Source organism: Moschus berezovskii, chromosome 17, assembly GCF_049115385.1.
Source record: "Moschus berezovskii isolate FMDL1 chromosome 17, NW_MosBer_1.0, whole genome shotgun sequence".
NCBI classification, from domain to species: domain Eukaryota; kingdom Metazoa; phylum Chordata; class Mammalia; order Artiodactyla; family Moschidae; genus Moschus; species Moschus berezovskii.
The window spans coordinates 32,575,253-32,597,742 of NC_142476.1; the positions used below are offsets into that span (position 1 = coordinate 32,575,253).

A 22,490-nucleotide genomic window follows, 5' to 3' on the forward strand; every position below is an offset into this window, starting at 1 on the left:
CTTACTAATACAAACTCAGCCAATTATTAGGTATAATCAATAAATATAAGGCAAAAATAAATACAAATCTTATTAATGTTGGAGGCTATTTTACTCAGCACATATTCATATACTGAAAAATCCATGTGAAAATAATTTAAAAGTTGAAAGCAATAAAATAAAACAAGATGTATTAAAACAATTATCAATCATAGTGAATGCAAAATATTAAATCATCTCCAAAAAAATCACTAAATAATTGATGAATGAATGAATTCACTAGAGATAATTTCGAAAGTATTTTATCACTCTAATATTCAGCAAAAGATTACATTTTATTGAAGGGGCTAAAATGGAAGACATATTACATTCAAAATAAGATTAAAAAAATAATTAGTGTGCAACCTCAAAGACAGAAACAAAGTTACAGATGATTTACCAAAAAAAAGTGCTAGCACACCTCAGCAAAAAACACTTCAAACTAGGTGTTGACCATACATAGGTTATCCTAGATAGTCAATGCTAGTAAAATAATGGAAAAATAATGATTAAAAAAAAAAAAATTCAATAGATGACAATAAGGCATTTAATACAATTCAGTATTCAACTTAAATTGATATTCTAAAATATCAAAGTTCTTAATGTAAGAAAAACCATATTTAATAAATCTAGAGTCAAAATCATACTTTCTGTAATAATACTAGTTATTAACTCTAAATACTTATATAATAACAGGAGTTACCAGTGGTTGTTGCTAAACATTTAACACTGCAACTCCTGAAACATATCCATCCACCCCTACCCCAACCACCACCCTTCGCTGATTTGTAATATCTCTGGAGTATACACAGTCCAACCGTGGCTAATTTTAAGCTATCACAGCAATGTCACTAAGGGAATTGGGAACAGATGCACAAAACTGGCTTCTGCATGGTTGGCTTCAACACACCACTAGGTTTTAACTTCCACTGAGTTCTTCCTACCTGACAAGCCCATGCTATGGACATAACACATCCTCTTTCATTTAATCTTCACGACAGCCTATAAAAGAATGTATCACTCAGTCTTACAAAGGAGGAAACTGAGGCTTAGAGAGAGAGAGAAAGTAATTTGCTGAATTAACTAATGAGTGGTAGAGACAGAATTTTAAAATGCTTTAATCACTTTAATTATCATTCGTCATTCACGACCTATTATTAGTAAGGAGTTATGCATGGCCTGATTTGTAAATTAATTAACTCATTCGTCTTATTATTTGTTGTACTAAATATCCATAAAACCGTAATTCAGCCCTTAATGAAAATAATGCCAGTAACTTACATCAACTGATGTACTCCTTCCCTTCAATGTCTCCTCAGTTCTCCCCAGCAAAGGTAAATACTGAAGTTGGTGTTAATCATTCTCTTTAAGGGCCTCCCTTAATCATTCTCTTTAAAGCCATGTTTAAATCCCAAATATCTCGAAAGAAAACCTCTGATTCTTGACAACTGTATTATGTTTCTTTTTAATAAGCTTTCAATATAAAAAAATATCCTTACTTTAAATATGAGGAAGGTCAGACTCATAAAAGTCAAATATAAACTCACAAAGAATTACTTGGCAAATAAATAGACGACATAAAAAGAGTTTTAAAAAAGGTCTTTTATGTCTTTAATGAAAAGACCAATCTTTTCATTAAAATATTCTGCTTCTAAAATAAGGTGATTTTAAATGCCAGATAATCAATCAGTAATAAACCATAGCTCAGTACAAATATCAAGGTACTTCCTTACCATCTTTAAAATTAACTATAATATATGCAATAAAAACAGGGCCCAATCACAAGTATAAAAATATTTGAAGGTTATTTTTCTTATCAATGAAAAAAATTAAAGAAGTCAAGAACAAATGGAAGTTTGTAGACACAAACACACATACATGGTGCCCTTGGGTGGGAAAACTACATACTGGAAAAAATTGCAACAGTTCTGCTGATTAAACAACAAATCAGAACTTAAAGTATTCCTATAATCTGAGAACACATTTGGTGGCTTAGTCGCTAAGTTGCGTCCGACTCTTGCAACTCCATGGATGTAGCCCGCCAGGCTCCTCTGTCCACGATATTTTCCAGACAAGAATACTGCAGTGGGTTGTCATTTCCTTCTCCAGGGTATCTTCCAGACCCAGGAATTGAACCTGGGTCTCCTGCATCACAGGCAGATTCTTTACCGACTGAGTTATGAGGGAAGTCCCAAGAACACATTTAGAAAATAACATTTAGACAAAATTGATTTATAAACATATAATTAAGACTGAAACATTTTTTAAGTCTAATACAAAAAGATTCCAGGGTGTATCTTCATGAACACACAGCATTATTATTATTTTAAAGCTATCATTAATTGAGCTCTTACTAGAAAGTAGTTAAAAGTGCTTGACACATACTATCTGACTTAATCCCAATAACAATTTCATGATGTTTGAAATACTAACTCTATTTCATTGTAAAGAAAATAAAGAATCAGGTATGTTATGTACAAAGTTTTTAAAGAGTTTTTATAAACTTTCATAATTGGAGAAAAGACTATTCCATTTTGCAGGAAAAAAGCATCTTATTGCTTTTAGAAATAGAAAAATCTGTGAAATAAAAGAACCTGCAGAGAACATTTAAAATAGACATAAAGACATTCCAAATATTTCAAACAAAAACACTACCATAAAAGAAAATTACAAGCCAGCATCTTTGATAAATACAGACACAAAGATTCTCAACATAACATTAGCAAACTGAATCCAACACACATAAAAAATACCATACACCATGATCAAGTTGGATTCATCCCAGGGTCAAAAGGATGGTTCAACATACACAAATCAATTAATGTGTCACACCACGTCAACAAAAGAAAAGACAAAAATCACATGATTGACTCAATAGATACAGGAAAAGCATTTGATAAAATTCAACATCCACTCACGGTTAAAAACTCTTACAGAAAAGGGTATAGAAAGAACATATCTCAATATAATAAAAGTTATTTATGACAAACCCACAGCCAACATAATACTCAACAGTAAAAAGTTGAAAGCCTTTTTGCTAAAATCTGGAACAAGACAAGGATGTCCACTCTCACACTTCTATTCAACATAGCATTGGAAGTCCTAGCCACAGCAATCAGATAAGAAAAAAGTAATAAAAGGCATCAAAATTGGAAGAAAAAAGGTAAAATTATCATTATATGCAGATGACATTCTATATATAGAAAACCCTAAATTTTTCACACAGAAACCACTAGGATTGATAAATGAGTTCAGCAAGGTAGCAGAATACAAGATTAACATGTAGAAATCTGTTGCATTTCCTTACGCTAACAATGAAATATCAAAAAGGGAAAGTAAAGAATCCCTTTTAAAGTCACATTGAAAAAATAAAATATTTAGGAATAAATCTGACCAAGGAATAAATGACTTGTAATGCTGAGAACCACAAAACACTGCTTATGAAAACTGAAAATGATTCAAAACATGGAACAACATCCCATGCTCTTGGATTGGAAGAATTAATATTGTTAAAATGGCTATACAGCCTAAAGAATTCTATAGACTTAACATTATCTCTATCAAATTACCCATGCCATTTTAAACACAGAACCAGAAAAAAAAAATCCTAAAATTTGTATGGGGCCATAAAAGACCCAGAATTACCAAAGCAATCCTGAGAAAAAAGAACAAAAGTACAGGCATAACCCTCCCAGACAGACAATGCTATAAAGTTACAGTAATCAAAGCAGTGTGGTATTGGCAGCAAAACAGATACATAGATCAAAAGAACAGAATACAGAGTCCAGAAAGAAATCCAGATACCTACAGGCAATTAATCTTTGACAAAAGAGGTATGGATATATAATGAAGAAAAAATAGTTTGTTTAGCAGGTGGTGTTGGAAACGCTGGACAGCCACATGTAAATCAATGAAGTTAGAACACTCCCTTAACACCATACACAATAAAAACTCAAAATGGCTTAAAGACTTAAATGTAAGACATGACACCATAAAACTCCTAGAAGAAAACATAGGCAAAATATTCTCTGACATAAATTGTATCAATGTTTTCTTAAGTTAGTCTCCCAAAGCAATAGAAATAAAAGCAAAAATAAACAAATGGGATCTAATCAAACTTGCAAATTTTTTTCACAGCAAAGGAAATAATTAACAAAATGAAAAGATAACCTATGGACTGGGAGAAAGTATTCGCAAATGATGCAACCAAGAAGGGCTTAATATTCAAAATATATAAACAGCTCATACAACTCAATAACAAAAAAACAAACAATCCAATCAAAAAATGAGTAGAAGACCTAAAGAGACATTTTTCCAAAGAAGATACACAGATGGCAACTAGGCAAATGAGAAGATGCTCAACATCACTAGTTATTAGAGAAATGCAAATCAAAACTACAATAAGGTACCAATTCACAGTGGTCAAAACGGCCATAATTAAAGTCTACAGATGACAAATGCTGGAGAGGGTATGGAGAAAAGGGAACCCTCCAACACTCCTGGTGGGACATAAACTGGTGCAGTCACTATGGAAAACAATACTGAGGTTCCTTAAAAAACTAAAAATAGAGCTACCATATGATCCAACCATCCCACTCCTGGGCACATAACCAGAAAAGACAAAAACTCTATTTCAAAAAGATACACACACGCCAATGTTCACAGCAGTATTATTTACAATAGCCAAGACATGGAAGCAAGCTGAACGTCCATCAACACATAAATAGATAAGGAAGATGTAGTGTGTGTGTAGTAGTCATTCCATTGTGTGGAATACTATTAAGCCATGAAAAAGAATGAAATAATGCCATCTGCAGCAACAAGGATAGACCCAGATATGATCATACGAAGTAACATAAGTCAGAAAGAGAAAGACAAACACTGTATGATATTACTTATATGTAGAATCTATACTATAACAAATAAACTTATGTATAAAACAGAAATAGACCCACAGACAAAGAAAGCAAACTTATGGTTACCAAAGGGGAAAGGGAGTGGAGGAAAAGTCTGGGATTAGCAGATACAAACTACTATTTACAGAATAGATAAATAACACGGACTACTGTATAGCATAGGGAATTATATTCAATATCCTGTAATAAACCACAATAGAAAAGCATATGAAAAAGCATATATATATCTGAATCACTCTGCTTTATATTAGAAACTAACATTATAAATCAACTATACTTCTACTTAAAAATTTTAATTAAAAATTTTTTAAAAATATATACGGAAATCACGAGAGAGAAATTTGTGACAAGTTATTAATGTTACAAATAATTTGTTTAGCTCTATATCTCACTTCACACAACCAAATCTAAATTTTAAAATGATGAACTATAAGAATATATTTGTACTGCTGCTGCTGCTGTCACTTCAGTCGTGTCCGACTCTGTGCGACCCCATAGACGGCAGCCCACCAGGCTCCCGTGACCCTGGGATTCTCCAGGCAAGAACACTGGAGTGGGTTGCCATTTCCTTCTCCAATGTGTAAGTGAAAAGTGAAAGTGAAGTCGCTCAGTCGTGTGCGACCCTTAGTGACCCCACGGACTACAGCCTACCAGGCTCCTCCATCCATGGGATTTTTCTAGGCAAGAGTACTGGAGTGGCTTGCCATTGCCTTCTCTTGTACTAGCTGTTAAGATAAGTTTTCTACATAATCAAGAAACAAAGATGGATTACAAGCATGCTTTAGGGTTTGAATAACTCTTTTAAATTGCTGAAATTTTATTTGAAAACCAAAGTATTTGGGATAAATGTAAATGATTTTAAAACCTACAATGCAGAATAACTGAAAAAAATGAAATACTGCTACATCTATTCAGATTCCACTTGATAGTCAAAAGAAACAAAAGAAAGTCTACTTGTAAAATAATCAAATATTATATTACAAATATAATCTATTTTATAGAAAAATGTGACACTTCACTAATAAAAATATAATCATAATGTTATATACCTATTAAACTAATAATCATAAAAACTGGGCTTCCCTGGTGGTCCAGTGGTTAAGAATCCACCTACCAATGCAGGGGACATGGGTTTGAGCCCTGGTTCAGGAAGATCCCACATGCTGTGAGGCAACTATGCCCAAGCACCACAACTACTGAGACTCACGCCACAACTACTGAAGCCTGTGCACCTGGAGCCCATGCTTTGCAACAAAAGAGGCCACCACAATGAGAAGCCCATGCACTGCATGAACGGTAGCTCCTGGTCGCCGTAACTAGAGAAAGTCTGCATACAGCACAAAGACCCAGAGCAGTCAAAAATAAAAATAAATCTTTTTTAAAAAACTCTAAAAAGTGTTTATTAATTAAGTATATAACAAGCACTGGGCATCTTGTTTCATTTACTATTTCTAATAGGCCTACTACATAGTTATCATCATCCCACACTTTACTGATGACAAAATTAAAGCTCAGAAAGGTTATGTGAAACTTTCTCAGGCATATAACTAGATAACAGCATGTGTAGAATCCTGAAGCCACTAGTCCAACCCCAAAGATCTCTTCCTTTTCTTCACCTTATGCTATGAGTCAAACACAAAACTATAATAAACTCAGGTTTAATTACCAATCTGGTAAAGTCATGGGAGAAAATTTTACTCATAAATTATTGTAGACATTATTAATGTTTCATCGTTTTCAAGCAGAAAATCTTACAATATACATAACGAGCGACAAGATAATCGTATTCCACAGTATAATCATTCCTGGTATATCCTCAAAGAAATAATACAAACCAGGAAAAGGTGGGTAAGGCATGTACCCAAAAGGAAAAATTGTCATGGAAAAAATATATAAACAACTGAAGTGTCCAGTAGAGCCGCCTTCCACATTTCAATATAATAGATTACCAGAGTGTCCAGTATCCTCAACATTTTCATTAACGGTCAGTAGATGGGAATGTAAATGAAATAGTCTTAAAAGGAGGAGGAAAACTTACACCGTTCATAACCATTTCAAAAATAAACACACATAAAATGAGAAAACTAAGATAAATTTAAAGTGATATAGCCTACTTTTCTCTAAAGTTCAGTTCAGTTCAGTTCAGTCGCTCAGTCATGTCCGACTCTCCACGACCCCATGAATCACAGCACGCCAGGCCTCCCTGTCCATCACCAACTCCCGGAGTACACTCAAACTCATGTCCACAGAGTCGGTGATGCCATCCAGCCATCTCATTCTCCGTCGTCCCCTTCTCCTCCCGCCCCCAACCTTTCCCAGCATCAGAGTCTTTTCCAGTGAGTCAACTCGTCGCATGAGGTGGCCAAAGTATTGCAGTTTCAGCTTTAGCATCAGTCCCTCCAATGAACATCCAGGATTGATCTCCTTTAGAATGGACTGGTTGGATCTCCTTGCAGTTATAACAAATTATTTTAAGTTTGAACATATATAGTATTTTGAAATTTATGCTAATACATTACATTAATTGCCTCATTATTCGTGAGACCTTTGTGTCCTGGTGATATGGAATGAACTGTGTCACCCTAAAGTTTATTTATATGTTGAAACCCTAGGCCCCAGTGTGACTGTGGGCCTTTAAGGAAGTAGTTGAGGTTAAATGAGGTCAGAAGGGTGGTATGTGTGTTTGTCCCTCAGTCATGTCCAACTCTGTATGACCCCATGGACTGCAGTCCACCTGGCTCCTCTGTCCATGTGGGGTCCGAACCCAACAGGATTGCGTGTACTTGCCCACCCAGTCCTGGGATTGCTGACTCATATGGTATTTTTATTCCTAGTTTTTTAAGGAATCTCCATTGTTGTTTAGTCACTAAGTCATGTACGACTCTTTGCAACCCTATGGACTATAATCTGTCCATGGAATTTTTCAGGCAAGAATATTGAAGCGGATTCCATTTCCTACTCGGGGGGATCTTCCTAACCCAGAGACTGAACCTGCATCTCTTACATCTCCTGCATTGACAGGCAGATTCTCTACCACTGGGCCATGTGGGAAGCCCAACAGTTATGAAGACTATATGGTATTTTTTTCATTTATCTGTTTAGTTAATCCTCTTTTATTGTTGCTTCTATTTACTTCCACTATTGCAAGCATGGTGACATCATTAGACATGGGCCCAAAAGAGCTGGAACTAGTTTTAGCTATAAGAAACACAAGTCTTATTTGTTTTTATACTGTATCATTTGATCTATATATTGCAGCAGGTAAAGGAATATATATTATACAGTTGGAGGGTTAAACAAAGTACAGTAGTGAAACCTTTAAGCTTTTATCTCTTCAATTAGGTATTGACCCTGAGTACGTATATTTCAGGGCTTCCCAGGTGGAGCTAGTGGTAAAGAATCCACCTGTGAATGCAGGATACTTAAGAGACACGGATTCAATTCCCTGGTCAGGAAGATCCTCTGAAGGAGGGCATGACAACCCACTCCAGTATTCTCCAGTACCCTGGAGAATCCCATGGACAGAGGAGCCTGGCAGGCTACAGTCCACAGCATCACAAAGAGTCAGACATGACTGAAGTGACTTAGCACACATGCACGCATGGTGTATTTCATTGTTTTAAGCATAAGATTACTGTATTTAGCTATTATTAGGTATATTATTAGATACAAGGAATTATTACTTGTTTATGCTCAGAATATGCATACACTCAGAAAAAGTTCAGGCTCACAGAATTTAAGAAGAAAACATTACAATTTATTTACATTTTGTAATTATAATGAATTCAATAATTGGGTATCATCTTTCTCTTTATTATTTTTTAAAAATTATTATCTATCCCCATATTTTCACTTTCTTAATAGAAATAATATCAAATATATACCGAATATAGTAAATCAACTATACTTCAATAAAAAGGGAAAAAACATTTTGACTGCAAAAAAAGAAAACAACGTAAATATATACATATTAATTACTAAATAACCGCTATGTGCCAAACATTACTTTAAATGCTTTAAATACATGCTATATTATTTAATGCCTCTCATATATTGCAGTTCATATGGAAGAAAAGTAACAAACACTAGTGGGTTTCAAATTTTAAAATATATCAATTTTCTTAAAGACATCTATATTCTAATAATCCCACACATTGCCACAATACAATAATAGCAACTCTGATAAAAACAAGTTCCACTCACACAGCATTTGTGAACAAATACTATGTAAACTATAATTTACATAATCTTTTCAAATTTCACTTTGTAAGAAAGAAATTACTATTCCACAAAAGTGTAAGGAGAAATTCAGAGATTAAATTTCATGAGTGAAAATTGGCATAAGACAGAAGTAGAATTCAGATTTCCTGGGCCAATTGTATTCTTTCCCCCATGGAGAATGAGAAATGAAGAAAGGTTCACAATTGCAGAAGTTTAGAAAACCTAGACGACTGAACTGAACTGAACTGAGACTCTAGGCTGGGCAAAAGCTATAGTCCAAAGAGAAAAAGAAATCTCTACCCAGGTGGCTCAGCAGTAAAGAATCCATCTGGCAATGAGCCTGCTAATGAAGGAGAAGCAGGTTTGATCCCCTGGAGAAGGAAATGACAACTCCAGTATTCTTGCCTGCGAAATCCCATGGACAGAGGAGCCTGGCAGGCTACAGTCCATGGGGTTGCAAGAGTGGGACATGAATAAGGGACTAAACAGCACACAAGATTTAGCTCCAGTTTTGGCATTAAACAGTATCCTGTTTTAAGAGCTTGACTCTCCACCTGTGAAGCACTCAGGAAATGCCATACATAGTAATTGCTAAATAAAAACTGCTGATCTGACAGGTAGGAACACTATGTACTGTGCTTTACTTCTAGGACCTGAAATCCCTTAGCATAGTACCTTTCACTCCAAATATGTCTCTATTTGCATAATTTTTATGATTAGAATGTATAATATATTATGAAGTAATAAATATAAAATGTTTATATTACTTTAGTCACTCAGTCATGTCTGACTCTTTGTGACCCCATGGACTGTAGCCTACCAGGCTCCTCCATCCATGGGATTTTCCAGGCAAGAATATTGGAGCGGGTTGCCATTTCCTTCTCCAGAGGATCTTCCTGACCCAGGGATCGAGCCCGGGTCTCCCACGTTGTAGGCAGATGCTTTATCGTCTGAGCCACCAGGGAAGTCACTTTAAGTAGACCATAAATGTGTAAAAAGCTAGGAAACATTCTCATATGATCTCACATATAAGTGGGCTGCCAACAGGTTAGTGAAGTTGCTAAAAACTGAAAGTTAACTACAAAAGTCCAAAAAGGATTATAAATACAAATATCAAAAAACAAAAACCTTATAGATTTCTTTTATCAAATATATACACATTAACCACTGGGAGGCACTGATTCTAAGAATTTCTTTTAAATTCTTATCCTTTGATGCTCCTTTACTTAGATCATCCTATGATCACCTGGCAAGGAACAGACATACTAGTATCCAAGGAAATGCAATAACTTAGTCTCTAAAATATTTTAACAGGATGTTAATAGAGGCACATCAAGAAAGACTTTACTTTCAGTAATTATAAACTGAGTAAGAAGAAAATATATGTCCTTAATAGTATAATTAAAACTCAGTGGGCAAAGGGAAATCTAAAGGGAAAACAAGGTTTAGGAGACATACTAAATTTTTGGCACAAATATACTTGGAAAATTACTCAGTTTTTCACTGGTATTATTTTTAAAGAAATTAAACTGTATTCTAGTACAAAAATTATTCAACAATTTCCACAATTTTAGAAAGAATTCAAACTTCTGCTGATGTGGTCAATCTCATAATTAAAGATAAGATAAAGTTTTCTAACGGAAAGAGCATATCTAAAATTGACCTCAATTCAATAGAAATATTATCAGTGTAAAGGTTTTCAAAAATAAACCAAAAAAATCAAACACAAGTCTTAACTCATAATTGAAGTAGTTCGTCAGATAAGCTCAATCACATCCAAAGCAATCAGATAAAAATTTAAGGTTTCTTTTGGTAGCTTGAAATACTATCATCAGTATAAAACATTTTAAAATATAAACAAATCCTGAGTTTATTTTAAATGTTGACGATTCTGTTACCTGAAATGAATCACAAATTTCTATTTTGTAAACTAAATATTCAAGATTTGCATCTTTTCCTTCCATTTTCAAATTGTGTATTACCCAGACATGAGCAAATCAGAAGTCCTACCTGTTAAAAGCTATCAATACAATCCAGCTCGAAATAGCTCTAATAACATTTGTCAATTTTTATGAAGAGATAATAGAAGGAATTCTCTTTTAACTCTCAACTTTGTCATGAGGAGATGATTTGATCATTTCTCCCTCTAAACCACATTTAATGTACAAAAGTAGATCAATGAGATTAAAAAGGGTAAAAGACAAAACAAATAATTTTACACAGGCCCCAAAATGAAGAGTTCAGAGTATAACATAATAAAAAAATTCCTTCTAAATAAATTTTTTACTATTAATTACTATCATTCATTGAGCTTCTAGAATACTTTTTAAAAATTGCACTAATTCAGTAAATTATTTTATAATGAGCAAATAGGATGTTCTATTCATTATAAAACACAAATAATTAAAATCCCTCTTCCCCCTTATTCATCACAATATACCTTTTCTTACTGGCTCATTGGTTGACTCTCCTTTTAGACTCAGCATCCTGGAGAAGCCATTGGAAAGAGTAGAGAAAATGCCACGGATGAAATATCCCTGCTGCTCAGACTCCACTGACCCCACTGAAGTCGGCCACCGTCTAACAAATCTGACACTGGAGCAGGGTTCTGGCTCTGAAAGAGATCTGCTGAATGGAACCCGAAGTGACCGAGTGTTTACCAGGTTCTGCTTCTCCATTGATGTTCCAAGGACTTCATTGCCAGAGGAAGAAATATTATCCCCAACCACCTTTGGCAGGACTGCTTGTTGTTGTGGTTCATCCAAATCTCCTTTATTATTTTCCAATTGCTCCCTTTTGCCCCCTTTCAACCTTAAGCTGGGGTGTGTTTGCCACCGATAAGCACCCAGTGGCTTTCCTAGACTGGAAGCAGCCTGTTCATTTTTCTTCCTCTTGCTTTTCACTGGACCACGCCATGGATAACTCTTTAAGCTTGTTCCTATCTCTGAGTGTGCATAAGCAGGTTCTGAGAAAGATCTTCGATAGCTTGGAGGACACGGTGATGTCTGTCTCTTAAAGATGCTCATCTTCCACGACTCCATTTTTTAACAACTTCTTGAAACTTTAAATATTTTGCTCTGCAGTCTTTGCAGTTGAACCACACTTGTCCGTGCAGTCCAAAACATTCATATGCTTAAGCAGCTTTCTTTGTGTGGCTTTGAACCACAGCAGATGTTGCTGCTTAAGAACTGGTGTCATGTTATTACCCCCATTTTCCCAGATCTCCAAAATTTCAGCAAGCACCCAAAATCTCCTGTCTGAAGCAAATTATCTTCAGAATACAGCAAAAGAAGATCATCTCACTTCCTGTAGTAGGTTACATTTCTGCACTGAGTTTTCAGGAAATGGTTTAAAAAAAAAAAAAATGAGAAGTGAAATAAAAGCGACACCCCTCCGCCCCGATACCTTTGGGGGACCAATAGCAGTTAAGTGTTCACTATGTGAATGATATTGGGTTAAAAACAGATTGTGAAAGTACTCAAGCTGACTTGCACACTTTCCACAAGAAGAAGAAAAATCTTGCCTAAAAGCCTGCTCTCTAAGTGACAGCTCTTCAGAATAGTTTTTAAAGTTGGCATTTCAAGAAAATTCTTGCTATTTATACCACAACTTCTCTCAAAGTTAATACTGTTTTACAACCAATAGGTAAGGTTTTGTGCAAGAGGCACCGCAAAGATGAGGGAAAAGGACAAAAGAATGCCAAAATATAAAACCATTTTTAATGTAAACATACTAGGGAGAATTTTAAAAGCACAAGTGGACAGAAAAAAGGGATAGTGGATACTTAAAGCAAAGGAAAAGGAAAATCTTAAGGCAACATCTTGTGGGAACTGGAACACAGGAAAGTACATACTTAAATGATTTCTAAAAGGGAAAAGTTTGCGTTATAAATATAATTGGGATAAGTTGTCTGGAAAAATATTCCCTATCTATTTAACCAAAAAAATTCCTTTATTCCTCTTTGTGCTATTTGCAACCAAAGGAAAAAAAAAAGAGCTTACTACTTAAAATTTTATTAAAGCAAAGTACCTTATATTGAACCAAGATCATGAATGCCAAGTTTTTTGCTGGTTCATTTTTTTCCAACTGTCATCTCATAAACTCCTGAAAATAGGGGTTTCAAATGGAAAGCCTGACAGATTTAAGATCATCAATAAAAGAGATAAAACATGGCAATCAGATCACTTTGGAAGCTGCATAAAAAATGATGATTTCATGTGGAAAACTAAAAAGTCATCCATTTGTAGAATATGTACAATGAAAAAACAGTTCTTAACTAAGTCTCTTTCTTATTATTGCCAAATAGTACAGTTAGTAACATACCTATTCTTTGAAACATAGTAAAATGTTCCAGTTATTTCCATTATCATAAAATAATGATCTCATCTTCATTTGTTCGTAGTCTCTAAATTTACACATTTCTGTACTAAGGAAGTGTTGAAGTACTCAGCTTTCCCAAAAGTATAATAAATCAAAGTAGAATATACTGCAACCATAAAATTTTCTCTTGGCTTAAAAAAGACATTTAGAAATGTGAATCTGCAAAAAGAGAAAAACAATAAACATTAAGTTCTAATCCCTACTTATGACACATCACACAATCCACCAAAACTAATCTGTGATGGAAAATAAACCTCAATGTAAAATATAAACTGATAAAGCTTATAAAGGAAATCAGAAGAGAATATCTTTGTAAACTGAGGACAGGCAAACATTTCTTGGGATTAAAAAAAAGTAATAACAGGACTTCCCTGGTGGTCCAGTGCTTAAAATCCACCTGCCAATGCAGGGGACACTAGTTCGATCCCTGATGTGGGAAGATTCCACAGGCCTCAAGGTAACTAAGTGCAAGCACCACAACTACTGAACCCATGTTCTAAAGCCCGTGAACCACAACTGCAGAGCCTGTGCACCTACAGCCTGTCCTCTGCAACAAAAGAAGCCCTGGCAAAAGGAAGCCCACACACCACAACAAAGAATAGCCCTTGCTTGCCGCAACTGAAAGCCCAGATGCAGCAATGAAGACCTAGTGCAGCCGAAATAAAATAAAATAAGTTTTATAAAAAGTAGCAACCATAATAGGAAAACATTAATAACTATGCATTCATAAAAACTAAAACCTTAATATGTCTGCTGCTGCTGCTGCTGCTAAGTCACTTCAGTCGTGTCCGACTCTATGCGACCCCATAGATGGTAGCCCACCAGGCTCCGCCGTCTCTGGGATTCTCCAGGCAAGAACACTGGAGTGGGCTGCCATTTCCTTCTCCAATGCATGAAAGTGAAAAGTGAAAGAAGACATTAAATCAATAAGCAAGCTACAAAATAGGAGAAGGTATTCACAAATACAAACATCTTACAAATTTGTACCACAAAATATAAAGAACTCCTATAGTTTATTAATAAAAGAAAACATAATTTAAAAAATAGGAAAAGAGAGTTGAACAGACCCTTCACGAAGAAAGTTATATGAATGGTCAATAAGCTAGTGGGAAACGTACTCAGCATCATTAGGACTGAGAGAAATGCAAATTAAAGCCAATAATGAGATATCATTCACTAAAATAGCTAACACTTAAATGGCTAATAACACCAGATGCTGGTGAGGATGTGGAGCAACCAGAAATGTCATAATCAGTCATGAAGTCATGAAATGATACAACTGCTATGGAACAAATTTGACAATTTTATTTTTACAAGATAAACATACATTTATCCAATGCACATCGGTTACACTCATAAGCATGTACTCAAGAGAAATGAAAATACACAAACTTGTACTTCATGTTCACAGCAGCTTTATTTACAATACCCATAAACTGAAAACAACCCAAATGTCTCTCACAGTAGACTGGATAAACAAACTGTGATGGTTTCATACAGCTGTATACAACTCAGCTATAAAAAGAATAAACTACTAATAACAAAACAATGTGAATGAAAACCACAGATATTATGCCAACAAAAGAAACTAGACACAAAAGAGCACATACTGTATGATTCCATTTCTACAGAGTTCTAAAATAGGCTAAACTAATTTTTAACAGGGGGGAAAAAATCAAGAAAGCAGTTGTCAATGGTGGAAAGCATTATTAATAAGAAAGGGGCACCAGGAAACTTTCTAGGGTTAAGGAAATTTTCTTAATCTTGATATACATGTGAATATGGGTATATTTGTCAAGACTCATCCAATTGTTCTCAAGATTTATGCATTTTTCCATAATTAAGTTTTACCTTTCAGTAGAAAAGTTGCACTATAGGAGTAGAACTTAAGCCCTCAGTCGTGTCCGACTCTTTGCGACCCCATGAATCACAGCACGCCAGGCCTCCATCGAGTTAAAGAACTACAAACACTACAGTTAGTAGGTTTACTTATCTAATATAATGGGTTAGCAATTCTGAAAGCACTTTCTGTGTATTTAAGACTTGAGAAAAGGAGTAAATGCATTGAAGATAATGAATGAATATGGATGAATAAATACAGACAGACAGACAGACCAATACTGGAACAAACCAATACTATACACCTCCAGATATGTTGAACTGTGAAAGAATAGCTTGTGATTTATTCCTGTAAAAAAAAAAAATGCATAACCTAAATCTAATCACAAGCAGCATCAGATAACCTAGAATTAAAGAAGATCTACGAAATAACTACATCCTTTGTTTCAAAAGTGTCAAGGTCAGGAAAATCAGAGAAAAGCTATAGAACTGTTGTAATTCAAAAGAGACTAAGGAGAAACAATGAAAAGTAATGCATAATTTTGGATCTGATCCTCAAATGGGGAGAAAAGCTATAAAAACATTATTGGGATAACAGAAAAGATCTGAATATGGACTATGGATTATATAATAGAATCATATTAACATTAAGATTTTTCATTTTCATTATGAAAGAGAATGGTATTTTTCTTAGGAAATTCCCACTGAAGTATTTAGGGATCTTAGAGGCATGATGTTTCCAATTTACCCTCATGACTCAGGTGAAAACTACGCAAATAAAGGTATATAAAATATGACGAAACAAACAGGGCAAACTGTACATAATAATTGAATCCAGGTAAAAGTGGCTCAGAGGTTAAAGCGTCTGCCTCCAATGTGGGAGACCCGGGTTCGATCCCTGGGTTGGGAAGATCCCCTGGAGAAGGAAACGGTAACCCACTTCAGTATTCTTGCCTGGAGAATCCCATGGACAGAGAAGCCTGGTAGGCTACAGTCCATGAGGTCGCAAAGAGTCGGACACGACTGAGCGATGGAACGGAAAGGGTCCCTGGTGGCTTAGTGGTAAAGAATCTGCCTGAAATGCAGGGGACGCAGGAGACACAGGTTTCATTCCTGTGTAAGGAAGATCTCCTGGAGAAGGAAATGGCAATCCACTCCAGTATTCTTGCCTGCAAAATTCCATGGACAGAGGAGCCTGGTGGGCTATAGTCAATGCAGTCACAAAGAGTTGGACATGACTGAGCACTTGTGTACCTGCACACACACACAGAGACACACCCACACAAAGGGTATACAGAAGTTTCTTGTATGCTTGCAAATATTTTATAGGCTTGAAATTACATCAAAATAAGACATTACACAAGTAAATTTTTTTTATTTCAAAACTACTTCCTTTGCATCTATAACAGATATTTTATTATTAATACTGCAATGGTCCCTATTTCAGAGTATCTTTTGAGTAATACTAATAAGAAAATATCTAGTTTCACAGGTTTCATGAGAGGGAAGTTAATCAAGATCACCCTAGTAAAACACCTCAGTAAAAATTAAAACTACAATTTTGAGAAAAGTTGCACTATAGGAGTAGAACTTAAGCCCCATAATTAACTTGTAAAATTCAGAGACTTAGTGTTAAATGAGAAAATACTTTTACACACTAAATAGGTAAAATAAAAATAATTATACTAGTTTCTAAACTCATCAACCCAATTCTTTCAAGGAGCTACTACAATTCTTCTTACGATAAACTTCCCTATTTAAAGGAATATGGAAGTGGAAAATATTAAACAGCACAGAAAAAGATTCAAGCGAAATCAGAAAGCAAAAGAAATACAGGGTGAGGAAGTGACAGTCTCTAAGTAGGGAGAGTCAAAGACATGAGAAATTCGCCTCTATTAGAGCTGGCTAAAGCTGGATTTGGCAAATGCTTCAAATTATCTTCTATCATTATGATAGCCTAATATCATTTGTTAGTTATTTCTCCAAGTTTTGTCTTTCACCTGAATTTAAGATGACCACTTGACACCTTGCATTTTCGAAATTTTATCAAATGTATACAACAAATTTATAATTTTTAGGAAAATATTCCAAGTTTGATAATTTTTTCATTAGAGACAATGACACTACTACAAGTGAACTACCACATTCATTATGAACCCTAACACAAAAACTGGCTGCTGATTCAAGTGTCTTAACAAGAACATTACTGCCACCTCCAGTGTCAGCTAATTATTATTCATTTCCTTAATATATAATTTGTAATATTTAAAGCACAGCTTTAAGAATCATTCTATTTTTTTTTTAAAGAATCACTCTAGTTGCTTAGCCAAAAGAAACATTTGAATTCTCTAAATAAATATACAAGTACTTATATTGGTATGGAGCCATTTTTAAAATGGTTATTGAGTACCTGCCACATATCAGGCACTGAACTAAGACTAGAGGAACAAAAAAAGAACAAAACACACACACTGTCCCTGCCCTCCTGAAACTGCCAGCTAACCAGGAAGGACTGATACTGGAAAGGGAGCCTACGGAATGCTCGGGAAGTGTGATGCAAGGTAATTTTTAACCATGTCGAGGGCACAAGGGATAGAGCCACTTTCCAGATTCTCTTGATCTTGAGATTCTGTTATACTCAATTCTACTATGTCATGCGACATACATTTCTAAAAATCATCACACTTTACAAAACTGCACAATAAAATTTCTAGGCTTTTGAGGAAGGTGGGTTTGGGAAGAGACATTTGGAAACAATGACACATAAAAAAAAATAAGCTAATAAAAACTGTAGACCATTTTGCACACGTTAAATGGTTAAGAAAAGCCTAAATGCTAAAATAAATACATCATGTTACTTCAAAAAAAACCCTGATGTTTGCCTGTAGAAGTGGGCATCAGAAGGGTTGCGTTTTTTTTGTTTATGTGACATGATGGAAGGAGGGTTATCTGAAATCTAAATGACAGCTATAACACTTAAGTGGATGGATGTGGCTCATATCAAGTGTGGGGAATTGAGGTGGCTGGTAGCTGGCCAAGATGTATGCCTTTCAATATTTCCTACAGTATCATGCTTTACTTGGACACAGTTTTTGGTACGCAGCTAACATTTCTCAACAAATGGCACATAAGCAAACACAAAATTCATGTAATGCTCTAATTGTTCACTACTATAAATCCATCACATGATACACAGCCTCATTTTCAAAACAAGCATGACATAAATTTCGATTTAAAAAATTTTTGAAAAACACCTGAAACATAAAAATAATTTTCTTTTTAAAACACCAAAAATAAAGCATGATAGGAGAGCTGACTATATCCTCTCTTTTCCATAATACGGGTATGGTATTAAAAAAAAAAACAGGTAAAAATATCAACCATTGGAAGGCACAATAAATGCACAGGGTTTGAAATAGTTCTTGAACTTAGTATGCTCCACTCTTTAGTTCAAACTTTTCACTTTTTTCTTTTCTTTCTCCTCAGAAAGACCAGAACAATAACAACCAAAGGATCAAACTCATGATGTGGGCACACAGGACCAAGCATAAAGATAATGCAACAGACCTGCTTCTAGGCCAATGCTTCTCACGCTGTAGGGTGTGAATGAATCACCAGGAGATTGAATTAAGATATAGATTTTGCTTTAGTACACATGGGTGAGAGCCTGAAATTCTACATTTCTAACAAGCTGTGATACATATACTACTGATTCATGGGACAAATTGTGACTAACAAGCTGTAGACAGATTTTTAAATAAAAGGACTAAAGGAATTCTCAAGGCTCCCATGAGATTCAGTCAAGTTCTCCAAAGTAAAAAAATCATATTGGGATTTGAGGATAAAGTGAGAATATTTGCTTGAAATATTCTGTGAAAGTGAGTATGTACGTCACATAGAGACTTTGCTCATGGTCGTGTGCAGAGAATTAAAGATACAGCAATCCTAGCCAAACCTCTTCCTTGGAGACAGCAAAGACTATCTACAGCATATAAATAAAGCACAATTAAAAATTCAACAATCTTCTGCATTTTAAGAACTGCGGCACTTTTTTTTTTTAAAGAAGGAAGCAAGGGAGGGAGATGCAAATGACCATCTATAGGAGGATGACCAAATAAATCACAGTACATACCATGCAAAAACAACCACATATATTTAAACGTGCTAGAAAAACACACATTTTTAAAGAGTGATTGCCTGTAGGGAATACAACTGAGATACCACCTTAGATCTTTATGGTTTTATTTTTTAACTGTAGTATATACTATAGTCACAGTAAGAAGAAAAAACTTAAAACAGAAATTTAGGTGGTAAGAAGTCTAAGGGATAAGGCAGAAAAGCAATACATACTATAAAAAGTAGATCATGATCCACTTTTACTGAAGATGATCATTAATATGTCAGTATACATATGATGGAATTTGCGTAGAGAGAAATTTTGTTCCTATTTCTTTTAAATATTTTCTTTCTTAAAAATAATAAAATGTGTTATTTTTGTTGCTAATAGATTTTTGTTTTTATATATTAATTTCTATAATATATGAAATTCTATAATGACTACATATCTTTATTCCTTTTGAATGCACAAAGTTTAAATAAGTATATTTTTTAAATCTACCCAGAGCAAAAATGGAAACCTTTAATATCAACCCACAAAATCAAAATTAGAGAACAGAGAACAAGACATTACAGATTAACTTAACCAACACTAACATATAATCAGATGAGACCAGAGAAAAAAACTTGCCCATGACTACTTAAGTCAACAGCAAAAACAAACAAACAAACAACAAGAACATACGGGTATCCTAATTCCTAATTCAGGATTCTATAAAACCTCTTTAAATTAGCATTTTCCAACTATGATTCACAGAATACAGTTGAGAAATTTAGGCTTACGGGGCATAATTGTGACACTGAGTCCAGATATTTTATTGTTACCTAGTTTGAATACTAAATTCTTTATTTTTTAAAGATAAAAATAGGATATCAGTTTCTCATTAAAATGGCTTTTTAGATTTCTTTCAACTAAGGGAAGCAAGCAGAGATGAAAAGGCAAAACTTGAGCTTTCTCAGTTTACAAATACTAGTCTGCCACCACTTACTATCTTTTAAGACACACCTTTTCCACACCGAAATTCTATCCTATAAATCTCACGTGCAATAGAAGATATGACATAATACAATTAACAAAGAGTTCAGGAGTTCTGTTACTGGAACAACAGAGTACATACCTCTTAGATCAACTAATGAAAAGCTTTAAAAATAGGATTAATTTCTATAAACCAGAAGAAGACATCTTTCAAAAATACAAAGTCTTTGTTTATTCAAAGCTAAGTAATTAATAACAAAACATCCCCTTCCCATCTCCTATCACTGGAGCACATCTGCTTCCCGATGAAACACTTCCTGTGGCAAAAACTACCTCCTTTCTAAGTAAGAGAACTCAAAGACACACCTGACACGTACACAACTGCTTCTCATTTAAGAAAGATATGTCCAGAGGAGCTAAATAAAGATTATTCTTAATAGACAATTGTCAGAATTTATTTCTTTTAATAAAATGTTTTAAAATAAAAACCAAAACACAGACGACTTCTAATTCTATCACTAAAGCCTTTTAAAAAATAAAAACTTCTGGTTTTCCTCTAAACATCTCTGATCACACCTTCTCTGTCTCCTGGGAGATACACTCCTCTCTATCTAGTCCCTAAATGTTAGGAGTTCATCAAACTGGGTCCCAGTCACCCCATCACCACATTCTCACCATGCATATCATCATTCACAGTTACCGTAGCAACTTATACCTTCAGTTCAGACCTCATCTCCTTTGACCAACATATTCATATTCAAATTCAATTAGACGTTTTGTGGCCTCTCAAATTCAAAATGTATAAAACCTAACCTATGATCTTTCCTTTAAAATCTGTTCTCATTCCAGTGTTGCTAATTCTAATAAAAATAACATCCACTCCACTGCACCTGTCCCAAATCTTAGTCATTTCCCTCTCTTACCATTCAATATCAAATCCATGAACCTCACTGATCTTCCCTAAGTATATTTAATCTACTTCTCACCATTTCCTCTAACTATCATTTCTCACCTGGATTATCCTAAATTTATCTACCTACATCTACTATGGTCCCCTGTAAATCATTATTCCTACTATAGTGAGAATAATCTTTTCCAAACACAAGTTTACCGCATACTACTTCTCAATTGCTTTCCACTACTCTATAAAACTAACACAAAACATACCAAAATTCCTCAACATAGCCTGGTCCCTACCTACATCATCCCTTCAGCCTCCCTTGAATCCTTTCAGTCCTTCATATTAACACTCTCCTTCCCCACTGCACGCCTTTTGCCCACAATGTTTCCTCTACATGGAAGGATTTTTCTCCCTTTATCAACTGCCTATTCATGCTTCAGATTTCAGTTCAAGTGTTACGACTTCCTGAGAGAGCCTTTCCTGACTTCCCTGACTAGGTCAAATCTCTTTTTATAGGCTTTTACAGTCCCAAACATCTCCTTATTACAGTTATAGCTATTTTTGGACATTTCCTTGTGAGATTATTAAATCAGTGATTGTTTCACCCACAAAACTATAACTCCCATGCCCGTTTTATTGTCTATAGAGTCCCCAGTACTTGACATATGATAGGCACTCAATAAACATTTGTTGAATTAATTAATAAAAATCTGAGAAAGACCTAAAATAAAAGCACCTGACTTCAGGATAGTAGTAACGAGGGTCAGTGATAATGAGTTTACCTTCATCTCTCATACCAAGAAGATCATATTGAAACACATATGATGAGGGGGAAGGACAGAGGAGAGAAGGCAGTCACCAGGGACTTATCTTTCTTGAACCAAGTAACTATCTGTTTCTTCAAGGATATGGAAAGAGAGGAGTATTAACAGAGGAAAATAAAAGAATTATGTCAAACGAGATGAGAGCAAGAAAGAGGCAAGAAATATTGCTTCAATTGTTAAGATTTTCTTCCCCCAGGAATGTCATTTTAATTGACAGAAACTATTACCTGGCTTTTCTAGATTTTCTTAAAAAATTATTTCTAAGAAAAAAATCTGGCATCACTGGAGAACATCTTAAA

At 34.8% G+C, this 22,490-nt stretch overlaps 1 protein-coding gene across 7 annotated transcripts in view; it reads right to left on the reverse strand.

Moving 5' to 3' along the window:
* Positions 1–22,490, reverse strand: part of RASAL2 (RAS protein activator like 2) — a 414,753-nt gene that overhangs the window by 265,700 nt on the left and 126,563 nt on the right. The window contains exon 1 of one of the 7 annotated variants that reach the window (XM_088845308.1): positions 11,596–12,681. The exons of 4 other annotated variants lie outside the window; for them this stretch is intronic. In XM_088845308.1, the coding sequence (XP_088701434.1) occupies positions 11,596–12,196 (601 nt within the window). In that variant the 5' untranslated portion in view covers positions 12,197–12,681. Of the gene's footprint in view, positions 1–11,595; positions 12,682–22,490 lie in introns of those variants that run through there. 2 more of the 7 variants (XM_088845304.1, XM_088845303.1) reach the window with 2 other exon arrangements.